Source organism: Notechis scutatus, chromosome 1, assembly GCF_049901735.1.
Source record: "Notechis scutatus isolate UNSWTSFEM ecotype Mainland chromosome 1, rNotScu1.2, whole genome shotgun sequence".
In the NCBI taxonomy this organism is placed as follows: domain Eukaryota; kingdom Metazoa; phylum Chordata; class Lepidosauria; order Squamata; family Elapidae; genus Notechis; species Notechis scutatus.
The window spans coordinates 317,596,415-317,615,218 of NC_142009.1; the positions used below are offsets into that span (position 1 = coordinate 317,596,415).

Sequence of the window (18,804 nt, forward strand, 5' to 3'; positions counted from 1 at the left end):
GAAGCTCTTCTGTCCCCATCTTCAGCATTATTTATTTACTTAATTTGGTTTTGGTGCCATTCAGACTCATTCTGGAGTCTGGTGGCATCAAAATTAAAAGAAAGGAATAAGCCAATTAATTTTCTGTCAGATATCTATCTGGATAAGAGAGTTGGGGGGAGGGGAGAGGGAGGATTAAAACCTGTCTGTTCCGTGGCCTTCATAAGGTTGGAAGGCTCAGTTGTGGTCCTTCATCCTACAGACGTTGCCCATCTGTGATCCAGTTATTTAAGGCTCGTATCCTTGCTTTCAGTATGGCCAACCTGTTAGAGGTTTGCCTTGTATTTCTCTGCTGTTATGGAAATTGATCAGGAAGCACTTTGTTTACTACGGCTGTTGGTGCAGTTTGCCCAGTCTGGGGTTCTAAAGGATAAGAACTTCAGAAATATGAATAATTTTAAAACATATTCTCATTGCCTCGTGCTGCTTCTCATAGCATGGAATGAGAGATAAGGGCACTGTGTTACATGTGATTGTAGAAATCTCATTTGATACATAGAGTGGAATCTATTGGGAGAGTGTACAAGTTGTTTTTCAGTCTGGGTTACATTTTCAACCTCAGGCATGTTTAATACAGCTGCTGCTGTCTCTTTAGTTCACAGCTAACGTATATTAGCCCTATGGGCAGCTTTTTTTTATGAGAGATCAGTTCTCTTTACCCCTAGCCCTGAGTGGATGAGAAACCATTTTGAATTCTTCATAATGTTCTGAGCAATTCATAAGAGATGTTTAGGTAGTCGCTGCCATTCTCCTAGGTAGCCCAGCCCAGCTTAGTGGGGTTTATGAGAGTAAGTCCAATACTTCTAGATCACACCAAATTGGAGGAGGCAGATATCAGTATTATTGTATTTTTCTGCAGCCAGAAGGTCTAGCCTAGGAAAGTTGTTCTTTAGAATAGGTCCTAGTCAGGTCATCTGAGATCTGAGAGCTTTGAGGACCATAGGTTTCTTATATCACCATGCAAATAGAAAACTGCTAGTTCCATGGCAGAAGCAGCTCATCATAGTAAAATATTTTTGCCTTAAAAAGCCTTGAATTGGGCCTTGCAGCATAGCCTCTATTTATGTGGGTCATTCTTTACGTACATTCCTCTTTTGGCCAGTCCATTACATTATAGTTTTACTATATATTTTTTTCCATAAATCTTTACTAATTATAAAATCACAGTTGATTTTATCACAAAGAGTGAAGAGGAATGCTTTTGGAATTTACTACTTTTGACATGGGGTTTATACCAAAGAAAATGCAGGGAAAACTGGGATAAGGAGGAATACATATGAATAAATGCATTCCTTTATAGTGTAGCTTTTTTTTTTCACTGAAGGAAAAGGGCTTTGTAATCCTAGCGGTTTTGAATTTCTCTTTTGGTTTGTAAATATTCATGATATTTTTGATGGCTTTCTCTGATTGCGTAGGAGTATTTTTGCCTTTTCCGTTGCTTTGGGTTGGCATGTCCTGCAGTGACTTCCAGGATCAGGCAACTGATAAAGAAAGCACTTTTGGGAAACAGGAGCTTCTGGATTTATGTCTAGCATTCATTGCTGCTTTGGACGGAATGAATTCCTCAAAGAAACCGAGAGGCCAGGTGTTAACACATTCATCAGCTGCAGTGATAACGTAGAATACGAGTGCCCCTAACGTCCAGTCAGGGCAAATGTAACTTCCACTCCCTTGGAGATCATGTTCTGCCCAGCAGCATAAACAGGAAATGCTTGGGGTTTTGGAAGCCTGAAATCCTGGATATTGTCACCACCACGCAATAAAAAATGAGCCTTTTTAGTTTGGCTTTAGAGTAGCTTTTTGCACTCTTGGACCTCTCTAGAAAACACACAACTGTGATTTATGACTTTATTAGACTTTGGCTCTATGTGAAAGGGTCATTTCACCAGCTAGAATTCTAATGAAAACAGAGTTTACTTTAAATCCGATTTTCAGCGAATACAATTTTCAGCAAACATGTTGTTTCTCTTCTGAATTAGTTAAACCATCTCTGTGGGAGGATGGTTGGAACTATAGCAAACTGTCATTAACATTCCCCCCCCCCAAAATTCTCCTGTCCACAGATATTCTGAGCAAAACTTTGGTCAATAATGTTTCTTGCTGGAGGTGTAGAATTGATGTATGAATTGAGCCAAGCTTACAATGGCCAAGGAAATCATGAACTTGTAAGAGTTCCTTGGGAAGATTGGTGAAGGAAGCGTGTTAAATTGAGATAATTCAGTGTTTTGAAAACTAGCTTGCTCCAGCCGGATAACACTCCAAACTCAATTCCTGCAGTTTCTACCCCACACAGCTACAGTCACTCCTGGGGAAGGTTGTCATATAGACTATTGTTTCTCAACCTTTGAAGTTTGAAGATAAATTCAGAGCAAAACTTCCTTTCAGATATAATTGTTATGTGCCTCCTGGATGACACAGAGAATCTATGCCTCTTCCAGGTTTCCTTTATGGGTTATCTTTTTTCTATAGAGCAAATTTCTGCCAACTTGGCCGCTTGACTTTCTCAGCTGTCACAGAAATAGATGCCTTTCAGCTGCACTTGCTCAAACTGAACTTTGATTTGATTTACAATTTGTTTTCTTCCTTTTTAATTTTGTAAACATTTCTTTTAGGGGACATCTTACCAAATTTGGTAATGGCCATGAAGATGCTGAGGAGTAAGTGCTTTCTGGCTGACCTTTTTTATCTTTAGTGACTGATACTGTAATTGTTACCCCAAAAAGGGCTTATGTTTGTTCCACACTGAGAATGGAAATCATCACGTTGGATACAGGCCAAACCATCTTGCTTTTCTTGCACCATGGACTTACAACATAAAGATACTCAGAACAGATGGTTCTGGAAGGGGCTTCCACTTGCATTGCAGACTCTGTGCAATGACAATTAAGGAATTAGCTGCTCTCTAAAACCACAACTTCTCAGTTTGCTTAGCCATCATATTTGAGAAACCCAGAGGTGCTTTTTCAACAGGCAGTGGGACTTTCTTTGCTTTTCCTTGAAGATGTTTTGCTTCTCACCCAAGAAGCTTCTTCACACCTCTTTGCTTCTTGGATGGGGAAGGAAGGAAAAACAAAAGAAAGTCCAGTTGCCTCTTGAAAAAGCACCTTTGGGACAACCATAACCTATGTGACTGAGAATCTCAAGACATGTTTAGGAAAGCATGTACAGTTTTCCTCCCAAAATGATCTGTATCATTTTGCAACATTACATTGCACTGTCTATCAAGATGCAAACAAAACATCCCAAATCTTCTGTGAGCTTCAAGTGGCTCTTAATTTTTAATTCCTAATTGCTGGGGGGAAAAAATGACAAATTCAGAGCTATTACTAGTGATTTTTTTTTTATCAATGAAATGGTGGACCAGATTAATCTTAGTTCAGCCTAGGCAGTAGTGTAAAATCATTTCTTTCATTTTCCACATAGTCCTATGAGAAGTCTATTTGGGACCAGCTCATATTGGACTTGATGGACTGACCTTGAAACTCCTCCTTTGGAGTTTAAGTTGACGCCATTTCTCAGGGATGTTGTAGCTATAGATGGCATTCATAGGATATTGAAGTAGATGACTTTTAAAAGTCTGTTATTTGTATCTTTAAGAGTAGAACAACACATGTATAGTAGGATGTAGGTTTGAGGAACACCAGAGAAATTTAAGATAACTTTTCTTGTCAGTGGACTTTGTGCAGGAGGGGGTATTCTCAGGTATATGATATATCCTCATTTACAAAGGGGAAAGAAATCTCAAAGGGGTGATCTTTGTGTATTTTTATTTTACCAATAATCAGTTCTGTTTGCTTGCTTACTTAAAAATAATTCCATATGAAAGAAAGAAGCTATACTACTATTGCAAAATTAACCATGCTGGGCAGGGGTGGGATTCAAATTTTTTAACAACCGGTTCTGTGGGCATGGCTTAGTTGATGGGCGTGGCTTGGTGGTCATGTGACTGGGTGGACATGGCTTGGTCATGTGACTGGTTGGGCGTGGCCAACTCAACATCACTCACATTGAGGCACACATCTCCTCTCCTGGCCTCTCGTGACTGTGGGGATGCTGCAACATTTGTAAATGTGAAAAATGGTCATAAGTCACTTTTTTCAGTGCCATTGTAACTTTGAATGGTCACTTCACACAAGCAGAGTACCAGCAAAAGAGGGAAAGAAAACTCCAGAGAGGTTCCTGAGACAGGAAGTCTAGTCCTGCCAAGAATGTAATAAAGGTTAATGGAGAGGAAGTTTCTGTAAGCAACACCAGAATGTTTCCTTCCTGCCTTCCTTACAGGATTAGGCCAGTAATTTCTTCTAACAACCGGTTCTCGAAACTGCTTAGAAGTTAACAACGGGTTCTAGCGAATAGGTGCGAACTGGTAGAATCCCACCCCTGATGCTGGGCAACTAGCCATTTTTTTTGAAATTGCAAGCAGTAATGATTTCTTGATACCAGTAGTAATGCTGCTACCTTACTAGATGGGAATAAACACTTTTGTTGGACTTTTTTAGATCAACATTGAAAAGAGCCGGACCCCCTCCTCTGCCTCCAAAGGTAATTGCATATTCCTAAGCATTAATCAACAGTTGCACACTAAGGAAGCTTTTTAGGAACAAGATTTCTAAAAACTAGTAAGATTTTATGTATCATCCATTGTTCACTTTATTGCTATTGGTCACACATTTCCAGGGATTGTTTAATATTACTTGGTCTTGTTCTAACTAAGGAATTCTAGGAGTTGAAGTCCACAAGTCTTAAAGTTGCCAAGTTTGGGGACCTTTGTCTAAGTAACTTAAAGATATGGTATAGAGATTCTGTTCATATGCCAGAGAGGCCATTTTGGAGAAACATCAGGCATAAAGGGAAGCTCAGGCTTGGGAAAGAGGGAACATGTTAGGCTTGATCACATCTTCAGAAACAGAAAATGTCCAGGGGAAAAGCAACATTCATGTTTTATGTTTCTGCTTTAGCCTCGATTAGAAGAAATTTTCATGGATAATGAGAAGTCCCAGACGATCAAGTATTGTCCCGATTTCCAAAATCAAGCCTCACCAGGTCACCGGAGACAAAGCATACCTGTTTGTGGACCTCAGCTAGAACCCTCTGTATTTGGGATGAGCAGCAGTGTCAGCAGCCCTGGTCTGCTCACAGCCAGATACACAGATTTGGGTAACTAACATCGTTCCTTGAATGAGGATTATTACTTCCACCATGCTCAACAGTATATGCAAAGTTCTCTTAGCTTCATGGTTCATTCATTTTCATCAGGACCTCCCGAAATATGTAAGATGAAACAAATACTAAAGGAGATCTTTGCAGAAAGTTTGCACTGTATGCTCAGACGCAGGCTATAACTACCCTGAAAATATTCAGCATGAAAAGGGAGGAAAGATGGTACCATCAAGTTGTCTGATACTTTTGGGTGGATATCTCAATGCATTATTCCCCAGTAGGAATATTTTCACTTTGGCATATAGTATGCCTTCTTTAAATTGGAATGCCCAAATCAGAATGCAGAAGAACTTAAATTTTAAGTCAGAGGACTTCTAAAATGTGACAGTCAGTTCACAGTATATAAAAGCACTTGATTCAACCATAATCATGTGTTCTTAGCCAATTTGCAGACTTTAGAAGGGGCGCTGGGTGGGAATTTGGTCTTCTACAATTTCTGTCATCAACCCAAATTTCAGTATATGGCATAAAAAATAAACCCTTGAAAATCCCTTATTTGTGTTCTGAGAAATGTAGACTATCAAAATATTACTTTTCCTGCAGGCTGAAGCCTCAAAACCCATCTTTGATGCCCCTGGAGTCCTTTTTGTTCATGATACCAACATTTGGCAGCATGATTACTTGCCATTGAAAAGCAGGAGACTCACGAAAACTTACAGCATAAGCCATAAAATAGGAATAATGTGTAAAAAAATGGACGGAGGTCCAAGGAAAAAAGAAAAAAAAAACTTGGTCTTTCCCTCTTTATATCATTTCCTTGTATCTCTTGGCCCCAGCAGAGCAGTGGACTCATGACTAGCTTTGGGTTAGTCTCCCCTTTGAGGTGAAAATCTTCCTGGGTGAAGGGATGAAGATTCCCAGTAGAATACTAGTGAATGTTTTGTCATCCCCTGGAATACTAGTGAATGTTTTGCCCTTCTTCTTCCCATTACCCAGTTTAGATTATTTTTTTTTCTATTTTTCTTCATGTGGGGCTTACTCCTATTTACAATTCTGCTGTTTAGGTAACGGGGACACTGTGATGAAGCATCCTGAGGAAAACGCTGAGGGATCGGGCCATATGCCGCAGCTGCCACGGAAAAAGGAGAAGCGGGAATTCCTGGTGGGCATTTATATCTTTCCTTCTGCAGCGTGGACATTTGATTGCCGTTCGATACATCCAAAAAGCACTCTTGATCGCCAGTGGTTACAGAGGGACAGGCAAGAAAAAGGAGACAGTTTGGCTTGGTTAAGGCACCAGGCTAGAAATCGGGAGACTGTGAGTTCTAGTCCTGCCTTAGGCATGAAAGTTGACTGGGTGACTTTAGGCCAGTCCCTCTCCTTTAGCCCCATTCTCCAGCTAGGGTTGTTGTTTTGAGGAAAAGAGGAGGAGGTAGAAGTACTAAATATGTTCACCACTTGAATTATATATAAAAATAATAAAAATGGGGAGATAAATATCTAAAAGGGGAGACACACAGATGCAGGAAGAGGTGGCTGAAATGCAGGCAAGGAAAGAATTATTTTTCCATCCTTGAAAACTCTCTGTTTGCTGTGGCACTCTTCTATGCATGCACACACACCTGTTCCAGAATAATGCAGATTTGAGAAATCTTTCTCAGCCTCAGATTCTCTCTCTGTGTTAAGATTATTGGCTGTGTTGATGGGAATTCTGAGAATTGTCACTCTAACGCATTTGGAAAGTTCTCGGTTGAGAAGATGGTCCAAGTCAACGAGCGAGCCTCTTCTTTCCCAGATTTTTAGAGCTATCTACAAATCTGAAGGCCTAGAAACGGAGCCATGGCAAACATTGGCACTACCCCTCCTTCACTTATGCATCCCACTCATCCCAGGCTTTAATAGTGTAGCATTGTTAGTCAGATGTGTCTCTCACCTTTCCTCAACCTATCTTTCCTCTGATCATGGAAGGCAGCTTATGTAGGGTTCCCCTTCATTTTACCCCACAGTGACACTTCTGTAAAGTAAGTGGGGCTGAGAATAACTGACTCAAAGCCACCCACTGAGGCTCTGGAATTAAGGGGGACTTGAACTCTCCTCTGTTTACATAGCATCTTCCTATCTCTTTCTCCAATTGTTTGCAGCTCAACATTCCAGAAATCCTGGAAATCTTTTTTTTTAAAAATCCATTTACTAACATGTATTTACTTTATTGAAAATGTTTTAAATAAATGCTTAAAAGAATATTCCATTTAGCATGCTCTAGCAAGCTGCGGTTCACTAAGGCACAAATTAAACACTTCAAAAACATGCACAGATGATACTTTTCCGGAGGATAAAAGCAATTTGCCTGGCACAAGAATCTCTCCATAAGAAGGAATTCTGCCAAGAACACACTTTCCTTGTTGACATATACCAAACATAAAAGCACCCGAAGAGTGCCTATCTTGGCAGAATATCCTAATACACATGCAAATGTAACTATTAAGCAATCCCATAAATAACAAGGACAGAACACACTGATTCATTCTTGACAGTATTTTTTCTGCCTACTAAAGTATGTTAGGAATATTTCAGATTGAATTCAAATTTGGCCTTTTGCTATTATTGTTGACAGAAGCCAGCAATCAATGGCCTGCCACCAACGCCAAAAGTGCTGGTAAGTTCTTTCAGTTAAAAAGAAGGTGTGTTGATATTGTTCTGCTGTTAAACTTTTAACTTTGTTTCATCTGCACCCTTTTTCCCCAACCCAAATTGTTTTCTTCCCCTCCTTTGGCTCCTAGCCTCCATCCTCCTCTTTAACGAGCATGGGATTTTTCAAAGGGATGTATGCCCGCACCTTTACTCACTTTAATGATTGGGAATCATGCATAAGAATGAAGCTTGTGAGACTTTGGCATCACTGTGAGATCTTACTGGCTAATGGAACAGTCTCCCTTAACTAAAACTAATATAGATAAATCTTTCATGTATTTTATCGGACTGCTGAAATAAGTATTTAAAAATAATAGCTAACTAACCCTCATCATTGTTCTATGCCTTCCAGGGCTGGGATTCAAATTTTGTAACAACTGGTTATGTGGGTGTGGCCAGGTGGATGTGGTCGTGTGACTGGGTGGGCGTGGCTTCTTTTTTGCATCCCCCCCCTTTTTTTTGGACCTTCTGGGCCTCAGGGAAGCCTCCTGGGGGGCATTTTTGCTCCCAGGAAGCTTTCCTGGGGCTCAGGAAGGAAAAAAACTAAGCATAAGGGGGGCACGCAGCAACCCCCCGGGCTCCATTTTGGGGCCTCCTGCGCCTCAGGGGAGTCTCCTGGGGGGGCGTTTTTGCTCCCAGAAGGCTTCCCTGGGGCCCAGAAAGCAAAAAATGGAAGAGCAGGCGAGGGGGGGTTGCTGCATCCCCCCCTCCATTTTTTGCCTTCCTGGGCCTCAGGGAAGCCCCCTGGGCGAAGCAGAAAGTAAGCGAGGGGAATCCCGGCACAGCTGATCATAGGAACAGCTGATGATCGGGAGGAGGGAAAAATACCTTAAGGAGTGACTGGGCGGGGAAGAATGCAGTCAGCGATGTCGGGCATGCACACAATGTTGCGCATGTGCGATAAGGACTGACGGAGAGGGGAGGGAAGGGGCCAGCCAGGGGCATGATTTGCCAGTTCTCTGAACTGCACAGAATCATAACAACCGGTTCTATAGAACCGGTCCGAACCGGTAGAATTCCACCCCTGATGCCTTCCCAAATTACAGAGTTTGGGTAGGGGGGTTGATAGAAACAGACATCCTCCCATTACAAAGGAATTGGGAGATACAAAATCCCTGTATGGTATTGAAGTTCCACAGAATAGATCAGGATTCATTCCATTTTTTATTATCTCTCATCCCAGAGATTCATTGGCCCTTGTTTATACCAGTTGAAGGTAGTAATAATGGTCAGAACAACAAAACAACAGAGTTGGAAGGTACCTTGGAGGTCTTCTAGCCCTACCTCCTGCTCAAGCAGAAAACCCTATATTATTCTAGACAAACGGTTGTCCAGAACGAATAGGAACTTCCCATGTTGTTAAATTGGGATGTATTTTGTTTACTAATGCTGTTCTAGATGGGAGCATGTTTTTCAAAAGTGTTTGATGGCTGTCCTTTGAAGATCAATTGTGCCACATCATGGATACACCCAGACACCAAAGGTAAAAAATTGCTTTATGTGTGCAAATTTGAGATCCTTTGTTACTTTCACTTTTTTTCAACTTGTGTAGCTAAGTCAATTGGTTTTTCTACTGTATTACAGATCAGTATATTATCTTTGGGACTGAGGAGGGCATTTACACGCTGAATCTCAATGAGCTGCATGAAGCTACCATGGAGCAGGTAAGTGAGAATGTTTTCTGGGTCCCAGATGGAGGTGGTCATTCCCTAGGGAGGGAGAGACCCAGGCAAAAATGATGCTCGTTTCTCAGGTGGGAAATTAAGAATGTCATGGATGTGGGCAAGCAGGCTGGGTGGTATTTTGTATCCAGGGTGGGCTTCAAAAATTTTAACAATGAGTTCTCTGCCTGGTTGCTGGGTGGGTGTGGCCATGGTGGGCATGGCCTAGATGGCCTCCTGTACCATGGCGGGTGTGTGTGTGTGTTTTTGCCCTCCCTGGGCTCTGGAGGCTTTCCTTGAGCCTCCAGGAAGGTGAAAACAGCCTCTCCGGGTTCTGGAGGCTCTCTGGAAGCCAGAAACGGGCCCATTTCTGGCCTTCTGGAATTTCGGGAGGCCCGTTTTTCGCCCTCCCCAAGTCTCCGCACATGCCCTGCACTTACCTGCATTCAAAACAGGCCATGTGGGGACTCCTGGGAGGGGTGGGAGGGGCCAGCCAGGAGTGGGATTTGGGGGTTCTCCAAACTGCACAGAATCTTAGCTAGGGGCTCTCCCGAACCCCTGCAAATCCCCAGCAGCCCACCCCCTCTTTGTATCTCTTCTCTGTGGTAGTTTGGTATTTGTTTTAGATTGAAGATTTTTTCCCCCTATGCTCTAGACTGCTCTAGACTGTTGTAGATTCAGCAAAGGGTCAGGGACATCTTTTCAGCTTTGCAGTCATCTGAACCAAAAAGTATGACATAGGCAAGGACAATTCAGAGGTTGCCATAGTTTCTGGCTTGTGTTCACGGGGGGGGGGGGAGTGTCAGGAGAGTACATGGTGGAAGCTCTGCCCCATATTTATATATGTTTCACACACACACACACACACACACAACACACAGAATTGGCTTGTCCCAGGTGACTGGTGGCCCCTGTTGGTGCTTGGAATTTTTCCAGGGGACCCGTCAGGCCTTGGCTGTATAGGCATGTGACCTGGCTTGGATTCCTCCTATGTGGCTCCTCTCTATGCTCTGGTCCCAGGCCCAGGGTTGATTTTTATTTGTTCAGTGGCCCCTGTTTTGTTTTGCTGTTTTTGCTGTCTAATAATTATTTTAATTTGGGCTGCCTGTGATTCAATATTTTTAGCTGTTTTCATGTTTTCCCTAGTTTTGTATGCCACCCTGAGTCCACTGGAGTAAGGTAGTCAATGAATTTAAACCAACAACTACAATAATGAAAAAGATGTGGGGTTCTGATTGTTTGGTTATGCAGACATCCTGACTTCTTTGGCCCCTCCTTGTGGATGCTGCTGAATTAGATTGAGAATGTTAGATGTTAGGAAAAATATATGAAATGCATAGGCAGTAATTATAAAATGTCATACTGCATTTGATCTAATTTGATATTTAGTTCTAATTAAATTCAGCAAAAAGTTACGTATTTCTTCTGGATTCCTCCACTTTTTAGAATGTGGTCCCACTTAAGATCCAGAATATTCTCGGCCTGAAAAAGATTGCATATGTCAGAATAGAATAGAATAGAATAGAATAGAATAGAATAGAATAGAATAGAATAGAATAGAATAGAATTTTTATTGGCCAAGTGTGATTGGACACACAAAGAATTTATCTTGGTGCAGATGCTCTCAGTGTACATAAAGGAAAAGATACATTCATCCAGAGTCAAGAATCATAAGGTACAACACTTAATAATATTGATCAATCAGTATTATTGATCAATATTGATCAATCAATAATAATGATTGACCTAAATCTGTGATTTTTCCTAAGGAAAATTTATCCATCTCTTTTCTGAGCGGTATCACTCAGTATAGCCTGCAATGTGATTGGAAAGTATTCTTATTGCTTTACATTTCTCAATGTAATATTTTGATCTACCACAATTTTCTGTTATTGTTCCTGCTTTTTCAACCTCTTTGATTGGGGTTCCTGGTATTCAGTTTTGCAATATGAATTATTATGAGTGATCTTAAAAGTCCGGGAGGGAGGTAGAGATAAATTTATAGATGAAAAGTATTAAAATGTGAGTGACATGGAGTTCTGAAAAGTTTGATAATGATATTGACAGACAAGATATTTGATCTCAATGCTTTTATTTATCTAGCAATAAATGTAGTTGAATACAAAGGGATTACCTCCAAGTAATATTACTTCAAATTATCCTGTTAGTAGTATTGATATTAGATCAGGTTGAAGAGAGTTGAAGGTCTCCTTGTGTGTTTACATTTTGGATAATTTTGTTTGCCCAAGAATTATATTTCCTGGAATTCACGGAGCTCTAGAATCAAAATACCTTTTCCCCCAATTTCACCACTGAAACATTTTCTACTACTTTTTCTTAGTTGTTCCCACGGCGGTGCACATGGCTGTATGTTATCAACAACACTTTAATGTCACTCTCAGGTATGTATATTGCTGAATAAATGTCTCATAAAGTTTAAAAGATGGGGGTGGAAAATTTCAGTGTACTGAATTTAACTTTTGGTAAATCTATTAAAATCATTTCTCTTTAATTTTTTCCCTTTCATTCTGCAATTTGCTTGGACCTATGGATACTTGGGGGCTATTCTTTTAGAAGGTAATTTTTCTGCTCTATAAGTTTCCTTCTCCTTTTACTTATTTATTTATTTTTGCAATATCAGTTTGATATGTAAGAGTCTGACACAGATCAAATATCATCTTGTGTTATAGGGAAAACATTCCAGCTCTACTCCCATAACCTAATAGCTTTGTTTGAACAAGCCAAAAAAACAGGAATAGCTGCTCATATTCAGACCCATCGATTTCCCGATAAAATACTACCAAGGTATGGTAATCTTGAGATAACAAGTTTTTGATATTTTGCCCCAGGCATTTATCTGGCTTGCTTGCTATAGCTGATCATGACAATATTTTCCATAAGCTGTTGCCTCTTCTTGTAAATGTTCATAGAAAATTGTTTTTGCTCCTTCTAGGTTTGCAAACATAGACGGGTATTTGCAACATTCTATAATATTATAATATTAGAGAGCCAGTTCTGTCTAGTGGTTAAGGCACCAGGCTAGAAAGCAGGAGTCTGTGATTTCAAGTTCTGCCTTAGCATGAAAAGCCATCTGGGTGACTTTGGGCCAGTGACTCTCTCTCAGCTCAACCCACCTCCCAGAGTTGTTGTTGTGGGGAAAATAGAAGGAAGAAAATGTGTTTGATATGTTCGCCGCTTTGGGATGTTTGTAAAAATAATACAAGCGGGGTACAAATAAACAAATAGATAATTGATTTCAGGAAAGTGAAACAAAAATATAAATTTTATGGTTTGGGACCCAGAGATTCTATAGTTCATGAAAAGCAGAGAGATTGCTAAGATTTTATTTCAACAGTTTTCTCCTTCTGTTGAAAGCAAGGCAAGGAGACAAATTGCCATAATAGTAGCACCAATTGAACCCATTCAAAGATTGCCTCTTGTCCTCACTGGTCCCATTCAGGCCTCCAGGGAGTCGTTCCCCCCCCCCTTCTGCTTGTAAAGTGGTTCATTCTGTCGCTTTAGCTTTCCTTCTTTAGTTATTTTATTCTCATTTTAATTTATTCGCGACAATTTTGAAGCATATTTGTCTGGAAAGTTGAAGATAAATTTCAGAAATAAAGTTGTTGGTATAGGTTTCACTTTTATTAGGCCACTTCTCCATGGGGCTTGACATTTGTTTTTCTATCTTTCTCCCCCACACAAACATGGACATCTTCACATATTCTTTTTTTCAATTTATTCATTTTATCCTCATAGCAATCCAGCAAAGTTTGACCCCAAATCACCCAATGTGCTTTGTGATTGAACATAGATTTTAATCCAGCCTTTCTTACTCTGTGCTATAGCCATAATGTAACAAGCATTTATAATTTTTAAAAGTTGCAAATCAGAATTGAGAGGCTTTTCGGTATCTTGGGATGGAGAAAAGACAGAACATTGGACAAATAAGAATCTCTTAAAAATAACTTTATATATTGTAAAGTGCTTTTTGGTTTCTTCCTTTGGTTTTCATTCCCAACTATAACTGCAATTGTCTAGCATGAATTATTGGACTATTTTTGTTTTATTCCTGAGCTTTTTTCTATTCTTCTCATTTTTTCTTTTTATACTTTGTCGGTTATAGAATATAAACTTTTTCTATCAAGTTATCTATATGATTCATTGCACTATGGCATGATACCTTCTTAAGTGTATAAAGTACACAATACTTGATAAAATAGAATGTAATTGTTCTCAATTTTTTCAAGAGCTCAGGGCACCTTAGGCAAAGAGGCATATTCCCCACAACAGTAATCATATAACGTAGGTTTGGCTGAGGGGAAGTCATTGGCTCAGAGTCATTGGCTTAGAGTCTGGACCAGCAACTTAACTGCTATGCCACACTGGCTCTCTGTTGTCAAATAACTTTAGGAAAATAATTATATAGTTCTTTAAATAGAGTACAGGACTCTAAACTGTGTTGATGCTATAGGAGATAACAGAGTAGATGGTATTCACAGATGATAGCATTGTTGAAAGTTAAAAATTATGGCAAACAGCCATTAAAACAGTTAAAGGATATTACAGAATGTGATTAAAACTATTGAGATCTTTGTTGGGTTACACAAAGGATATTGTTAAAGTAAAGGAAAGGGAAATTGGTTTTTTGTTCTTGATGACCGCTAGAATTGAAATTGCCACTAGGTGAAAGTCAGTAAGAAGAATATTATAATAGTGGCCAATTGGATGGATACAAGAAAGATAGAATTTTTTATTATGACTGAATTTATACCAACTTAGAGAAATGTTTCCTGTACATCTAGAGCTACAGAAAAAAACAATTTGAGAAAGCAAAGAAAACTAAAAATGTATTTGGGGAAGGAAAAAGAATGCTATTCTGAAATGTCAAACATGGGTAATTTGTTTCTTTAGAATTCAATATTTCTGAAGAATGTTAATTATTAAAACAGTATATAGTTTTCTTGTACCATGTATTTTATACTTAAAGCATTGCATTTCTAGTCAGTGAATTCAGGAAAATAGTTCCTGAAATTTCTGGGGGCAGTATTGAACTGAAAACAGCTCTGCAAAAGTAGAACAAATAGCTGGGACAAAAACCAATGAACTGATGAATAGATTAATTCCTTGGATCTCTCTGGATAAGGAGGAGATGAGAGATTAGCCACATGTATTCCAGACAGTTGCTCCTGGCAAGAAGATTGCAGAACAGTGATTTTCCACACATTTGAGCACCAGAGACAATGGAATCGGCCCTCTTGCCCATAACTGTGACAGGGCTTCTTTAAAGGATACTAAGTTCGTAAAACTCACTAAGCTACCAGAAATCTTCAGAACAAATTTAAACATGGTTAAACTAAGATGTCATTTTGACTGCCCTTTATGGACTTTCTGCTGATACCAAGACTGAAAATACTATGTTTTATGATATATTTATAAATAAGTGATAGGATATGAGATGAGGGGATAAATGTTTAATTTTAGAGGGGGTAAAGAGTTACTAGATTTGTTTTGTGATGAAGATCAGAAGTCATAAAGTATTGATATTTATATATTTATTTTTCTTTATTCTTACTTTTCTCTCTTTTTCCTTGCACTTTTTACTCATCTCTATTCTCTTTTTTTTATAAATTTAGTTTGTGTTAGATTTATTACTATAAGTGAAGTGTTATATATTAAAAATGAAGACCCTTTTATGTTAATAGAAGAAAGGAGTCTACATAAGAAGAAAATCCTGAAAGAACAGAAAAAAGTCTTTCTATTTTCAGAAAGTCCACCAAAATGCTACAAAAACAGTCTCCAAAAGCTGATATTTGGAGATAACTGTGTTCTCCATAATTTTTTTATTTTGTAAACATATACAATTGCCATCAAGAACAGTTACTCCATTCCTGTCACTGTTTAATATTCTATGGGTTTAAATCAAAAGTGGCTTAAAGAAAACTCTGTTAAAAAGTATTTTCCCATGAGGCCTCTGATCTATTCTTAACAGTTGGCTCTGGGTTGGTTTGTTTTTTCAGAAAATTTGCCTTAACAACAAAGATCCCAGATACAAAAGGATGCCACAAATGTTGCATAGGTAAGTTTTCATCTTTCCATCTCTACTACTCTACAATTTACAATACACTTAGAGTGATAACTGTTGCATATGTTTGACTATAATTATCTTAATTCCATCCTGTGTGACTGTTCTGACCAGAAATATAATCATCCAGTATATCTCAAAAGGCACTATAATATGGAAGGTTGCCCCAAAACCTGATCTTCTGTTTACTCACCTCTTGCTCTTTCTCTAAACTCATAGTGTCAAAGCTTGGCTAAAGTAGAGCAGGTGCTCTTCAGAAGTTTTCCTGACTACTATTGCAGAGAGAGTTCCTTCTCTCTGAGGAAGACTACATGGATAGTTCTGTAATTGATGAGAATAGCAGGTTGAGATTCCATGCAAGTATAAATTGCTCAGGCTTAATCTCTCAGATTAACAGTGTGAAAGATCATGCATCATAGAAGCCCAGACCAGTACAATACCACTGAGAAAGAAAAACAAGAAATCCAAGAAGAAACTGAACTACAATACCCATCCCAATCCTTTACAATTGGCCATGTTGAGTGTGGTGGTTCTGCAATCTTTGAAGTACATACGGTCTGCAATAGAGGTAGATTGAGGGAACTTGATTGAATTAATAATGTTAACAAAAATTATATCTCTGTGGAGATGCAACATCACATGACTTTTCTAGGAGGTTACTCCAGGCATAGGAGAATAGTGATAAATGATTCATTTGTGATAAATGGTAACATGAATTCAAGTAGCTGGCAAATTAAAATAATCTATTATGATTACTTCAGAATTCTTTTCTTTTTCCTTCATTAGTAAGAAACCCATATACAGGTCATAAATATCTCTGTGGAGCTTTGCAATTGGGAATTGTTTTGCTTCAGTGGTATGAACCAATGCAGAAATTCATGTTAATAAAGGTAAACTTTCCCTCCTACCTCTCTCTTGTATTTTTGCAACTTTTTAAAAGGAATCTGCCAAAAGTAGAGTTGCTGTTAGAATTTTGAAATAATTTGAGATCTCAAATGAGTTTGGATCTAAGGCAGTTTTTGAGTTCAGTTTAAGCTATTAGTCTATATTTAAATTTTAAAAAGATCAAGGATAAATTGGCAATTGTTTTTTGGAGACAAAACAGGACAGAAGGGCCTATAAAATAACAATCCTTGGGAAGCGAATCCATAAAAGCTCATTTGAGAGCATTTTCAGAGAAAGTGCATGGAGTTTGTATACCTCTCTATATTTGTTGTAATATTGTAGATAGATTTAAATTGAATACTGTATGTAGGTTACTTTTTAGATAAAATATAAATGAAATAATGCTGGAACAAATAGATACATTCTAAATATGCATATCTTAAAATATACAAGTTGTTTAGATTTTTTTTTAATTATCTTCATCCTCCAGCACTTTGATTTCCCTCTGCCAATGCCACTGAAAGTATTTGAAATGCTGGTGATCCCTGAACAGGAATACCCTATGGTATGTGTTGCGATCAGCAGAGGGGCTGAACCAAATCAGGTTGTACAGTTTGAGACAATCAACTTGAACTCCGCTTCTTCATGGTTTACAGAAATTGGTACAGGTGAGTCTCTGGCCGCGTTTAGTTTAATTTTGCCTACTATCTGTATTCGGTATGTGCAAAATATTCTGTTTTCGGATGTGGAATGTTTTTGGAAACATTTTATATTTATTTTGGAGCCAGACCACCACAAAGCACTTCCTGTCCCAGAAGATTTTTGTCCTAGGAAACTGCTGGACAGCTCTCAAAAATGGCTAGGTCAGCATGGTGCAGAAGAAGACTAAAACATTCTAGAATGTTTCAGAACTTTGCATTTTCTGAGAAATACAATGCAACGTTTTGTGCATACCTCGTTTACCTCATTGTTTTATTTATTATTATTATTTTTGCAAAAATCCTATTTGTCTAAGGCAAAAATGTGATAAACATAGGATAAAACATGAAAACAGTACAACCCACAATTCAATAAACAATAATCCTATACTGGTAATTAGCAGGAGTATATTTATAACAGCAGAAGCATATGGATTAGCTTTGTTGGATTACAACCCATCACTCTAGTCTACTTAGTTGGAGAGGGCTGCGATGAAGATTAACAGTTGGAACGATTTGACTCCTCAGTGTATAGAAGTTCTATTTTACTGGTATTCCAGTAAGGACTGCAGGAAGCCAGCTTGTTCAAACTATTTTGAAAAATAAGATACTCTGGCATAGATATATTACAAGTCCTGATCATATCAAAATTAATGACCCATGCAACATGACATCATTGTGCAAATGTCACCACTCTATAATTATAAGCAACTAGGTGTCATTTGTATGATGACATCAAGATGCATGTCATTTGCCCAACCTCTTTCCCCTCCTGCAGAAGACCATATACTTACATCTGGAACCCTTCACAAGCAGAAGGCAGACTTGTTGATAGCCACCTGCAGAAGACTTTCCTTCTAAGATGAATCCCTAGTGTTCTGCAGTGAAAAGGGAAACCATAGGGTGATGTTGTTTTTTGGACAGATATTGGATTCCAGCAATGATCCCTAATCAAAGAAACTACATAATAGAAGCAGATGTTCTGCAGGATGCATCTAATGAACTGAACTGCAGTTTAGGAAATCTTAGTCAGAAAAGCTGCTACCAATTTCCTGGTGGGTTTTTTTGGTTTTTTTTTTGTTCTTATAGGCCGCTTTCTCCCTACAGTGTTCTATGAATGTTCAACAGGCCTTTGGTTTAGGATCGATGAGGGAACAAATTCTAATAAAAACACATATTTTTTTTAATGGGAGAAAGAAACAATGGGGAATTCAAAGGTCATAGAAAGATTGCTTTTGTACCATTATGTATTTATTAAATACAAATGTTGCCTATTAAGTGACTTGTTACTATGCTATCTTAGTGTTCAACGGCCTAATAAAGGAAACCTTTCCTTTCCTTCCCTTTTCTTCAGAACAGTGCTTCTTCTTACAATATTTCCCTTTTAATTTCTTGCTTCTCACATCCACAGTGAATGAGTGTTATTACCTGCAACATCCTTTTAAGGCTTCCCTTGTAATCCGAGATCAAGGGCTCTTTGTCTGCCACATGTTACCTACATAATACACAATTGGTTGCTTCTAAAATACTTATAACATGCATAATTCCCCCTTGCAGTATTAAGTATTGGTAATGCTTCTAAACTGTA

At 38.7% G+C, this 18,804-nt stretch overlaps 1 protein-coding gene across 2 annotated transcripts in view; it reads left to right on the forward strand.

The window, feature by feature from the left end:
• MAP4K5 (mitogen-activated protein kinase kinase kinase kinase 5) overlaps nt 1-18,804 on the forward strand; it is a 109,037-nt gene that overhangs the window by 76,671 nt on the left and 13,562 nt on the right. For both annotated transcript variants that reach the window (XM_087952444.1, XM_087952445.1), the window contains exons 17-28: nt 2,652-2,696; nt 4,539-4,581; nt 4,998-5,196; nt 6,264-6,361; nt 7,814-7,855; nt 9,289-9,373; nt 9,475-9,554; nt 11,893-11,953; nt 12,242-12,356; nt 15,569-15,627; nt 16,420-16,523; nt 17,009-17,186. In XM_087952444.1, the coding sequence (XP_087808570.1) occupies nt 2,652-2,696; nt 4,539-4,581; nt 4,998-5,196; nt 6,264-6,361; nt 7,814-7,855; nt 9,289-9,373; nt 9,475-9,554; nt 11,893-11,953; nt 12,242-12,356; nt 15,569-15,627; nt 16,420-16,523; nt 17,009-17,186 (1,109 nt within the window). The remainder of the gene's footprint in view (nt 1-2,651; nt 2,697-4,538; nt 4,582-4,997; nt 5,197-6,263; nt 6,362-7,813; nt 7,856-9,288; nt 9,374-9,474; nt 9,555-11,892; nt 11,954-12,241; nt 12,357-15,568; nt 15,628-16,419; nt 16,524-17,008; nt 17,187-18,804) is intronic.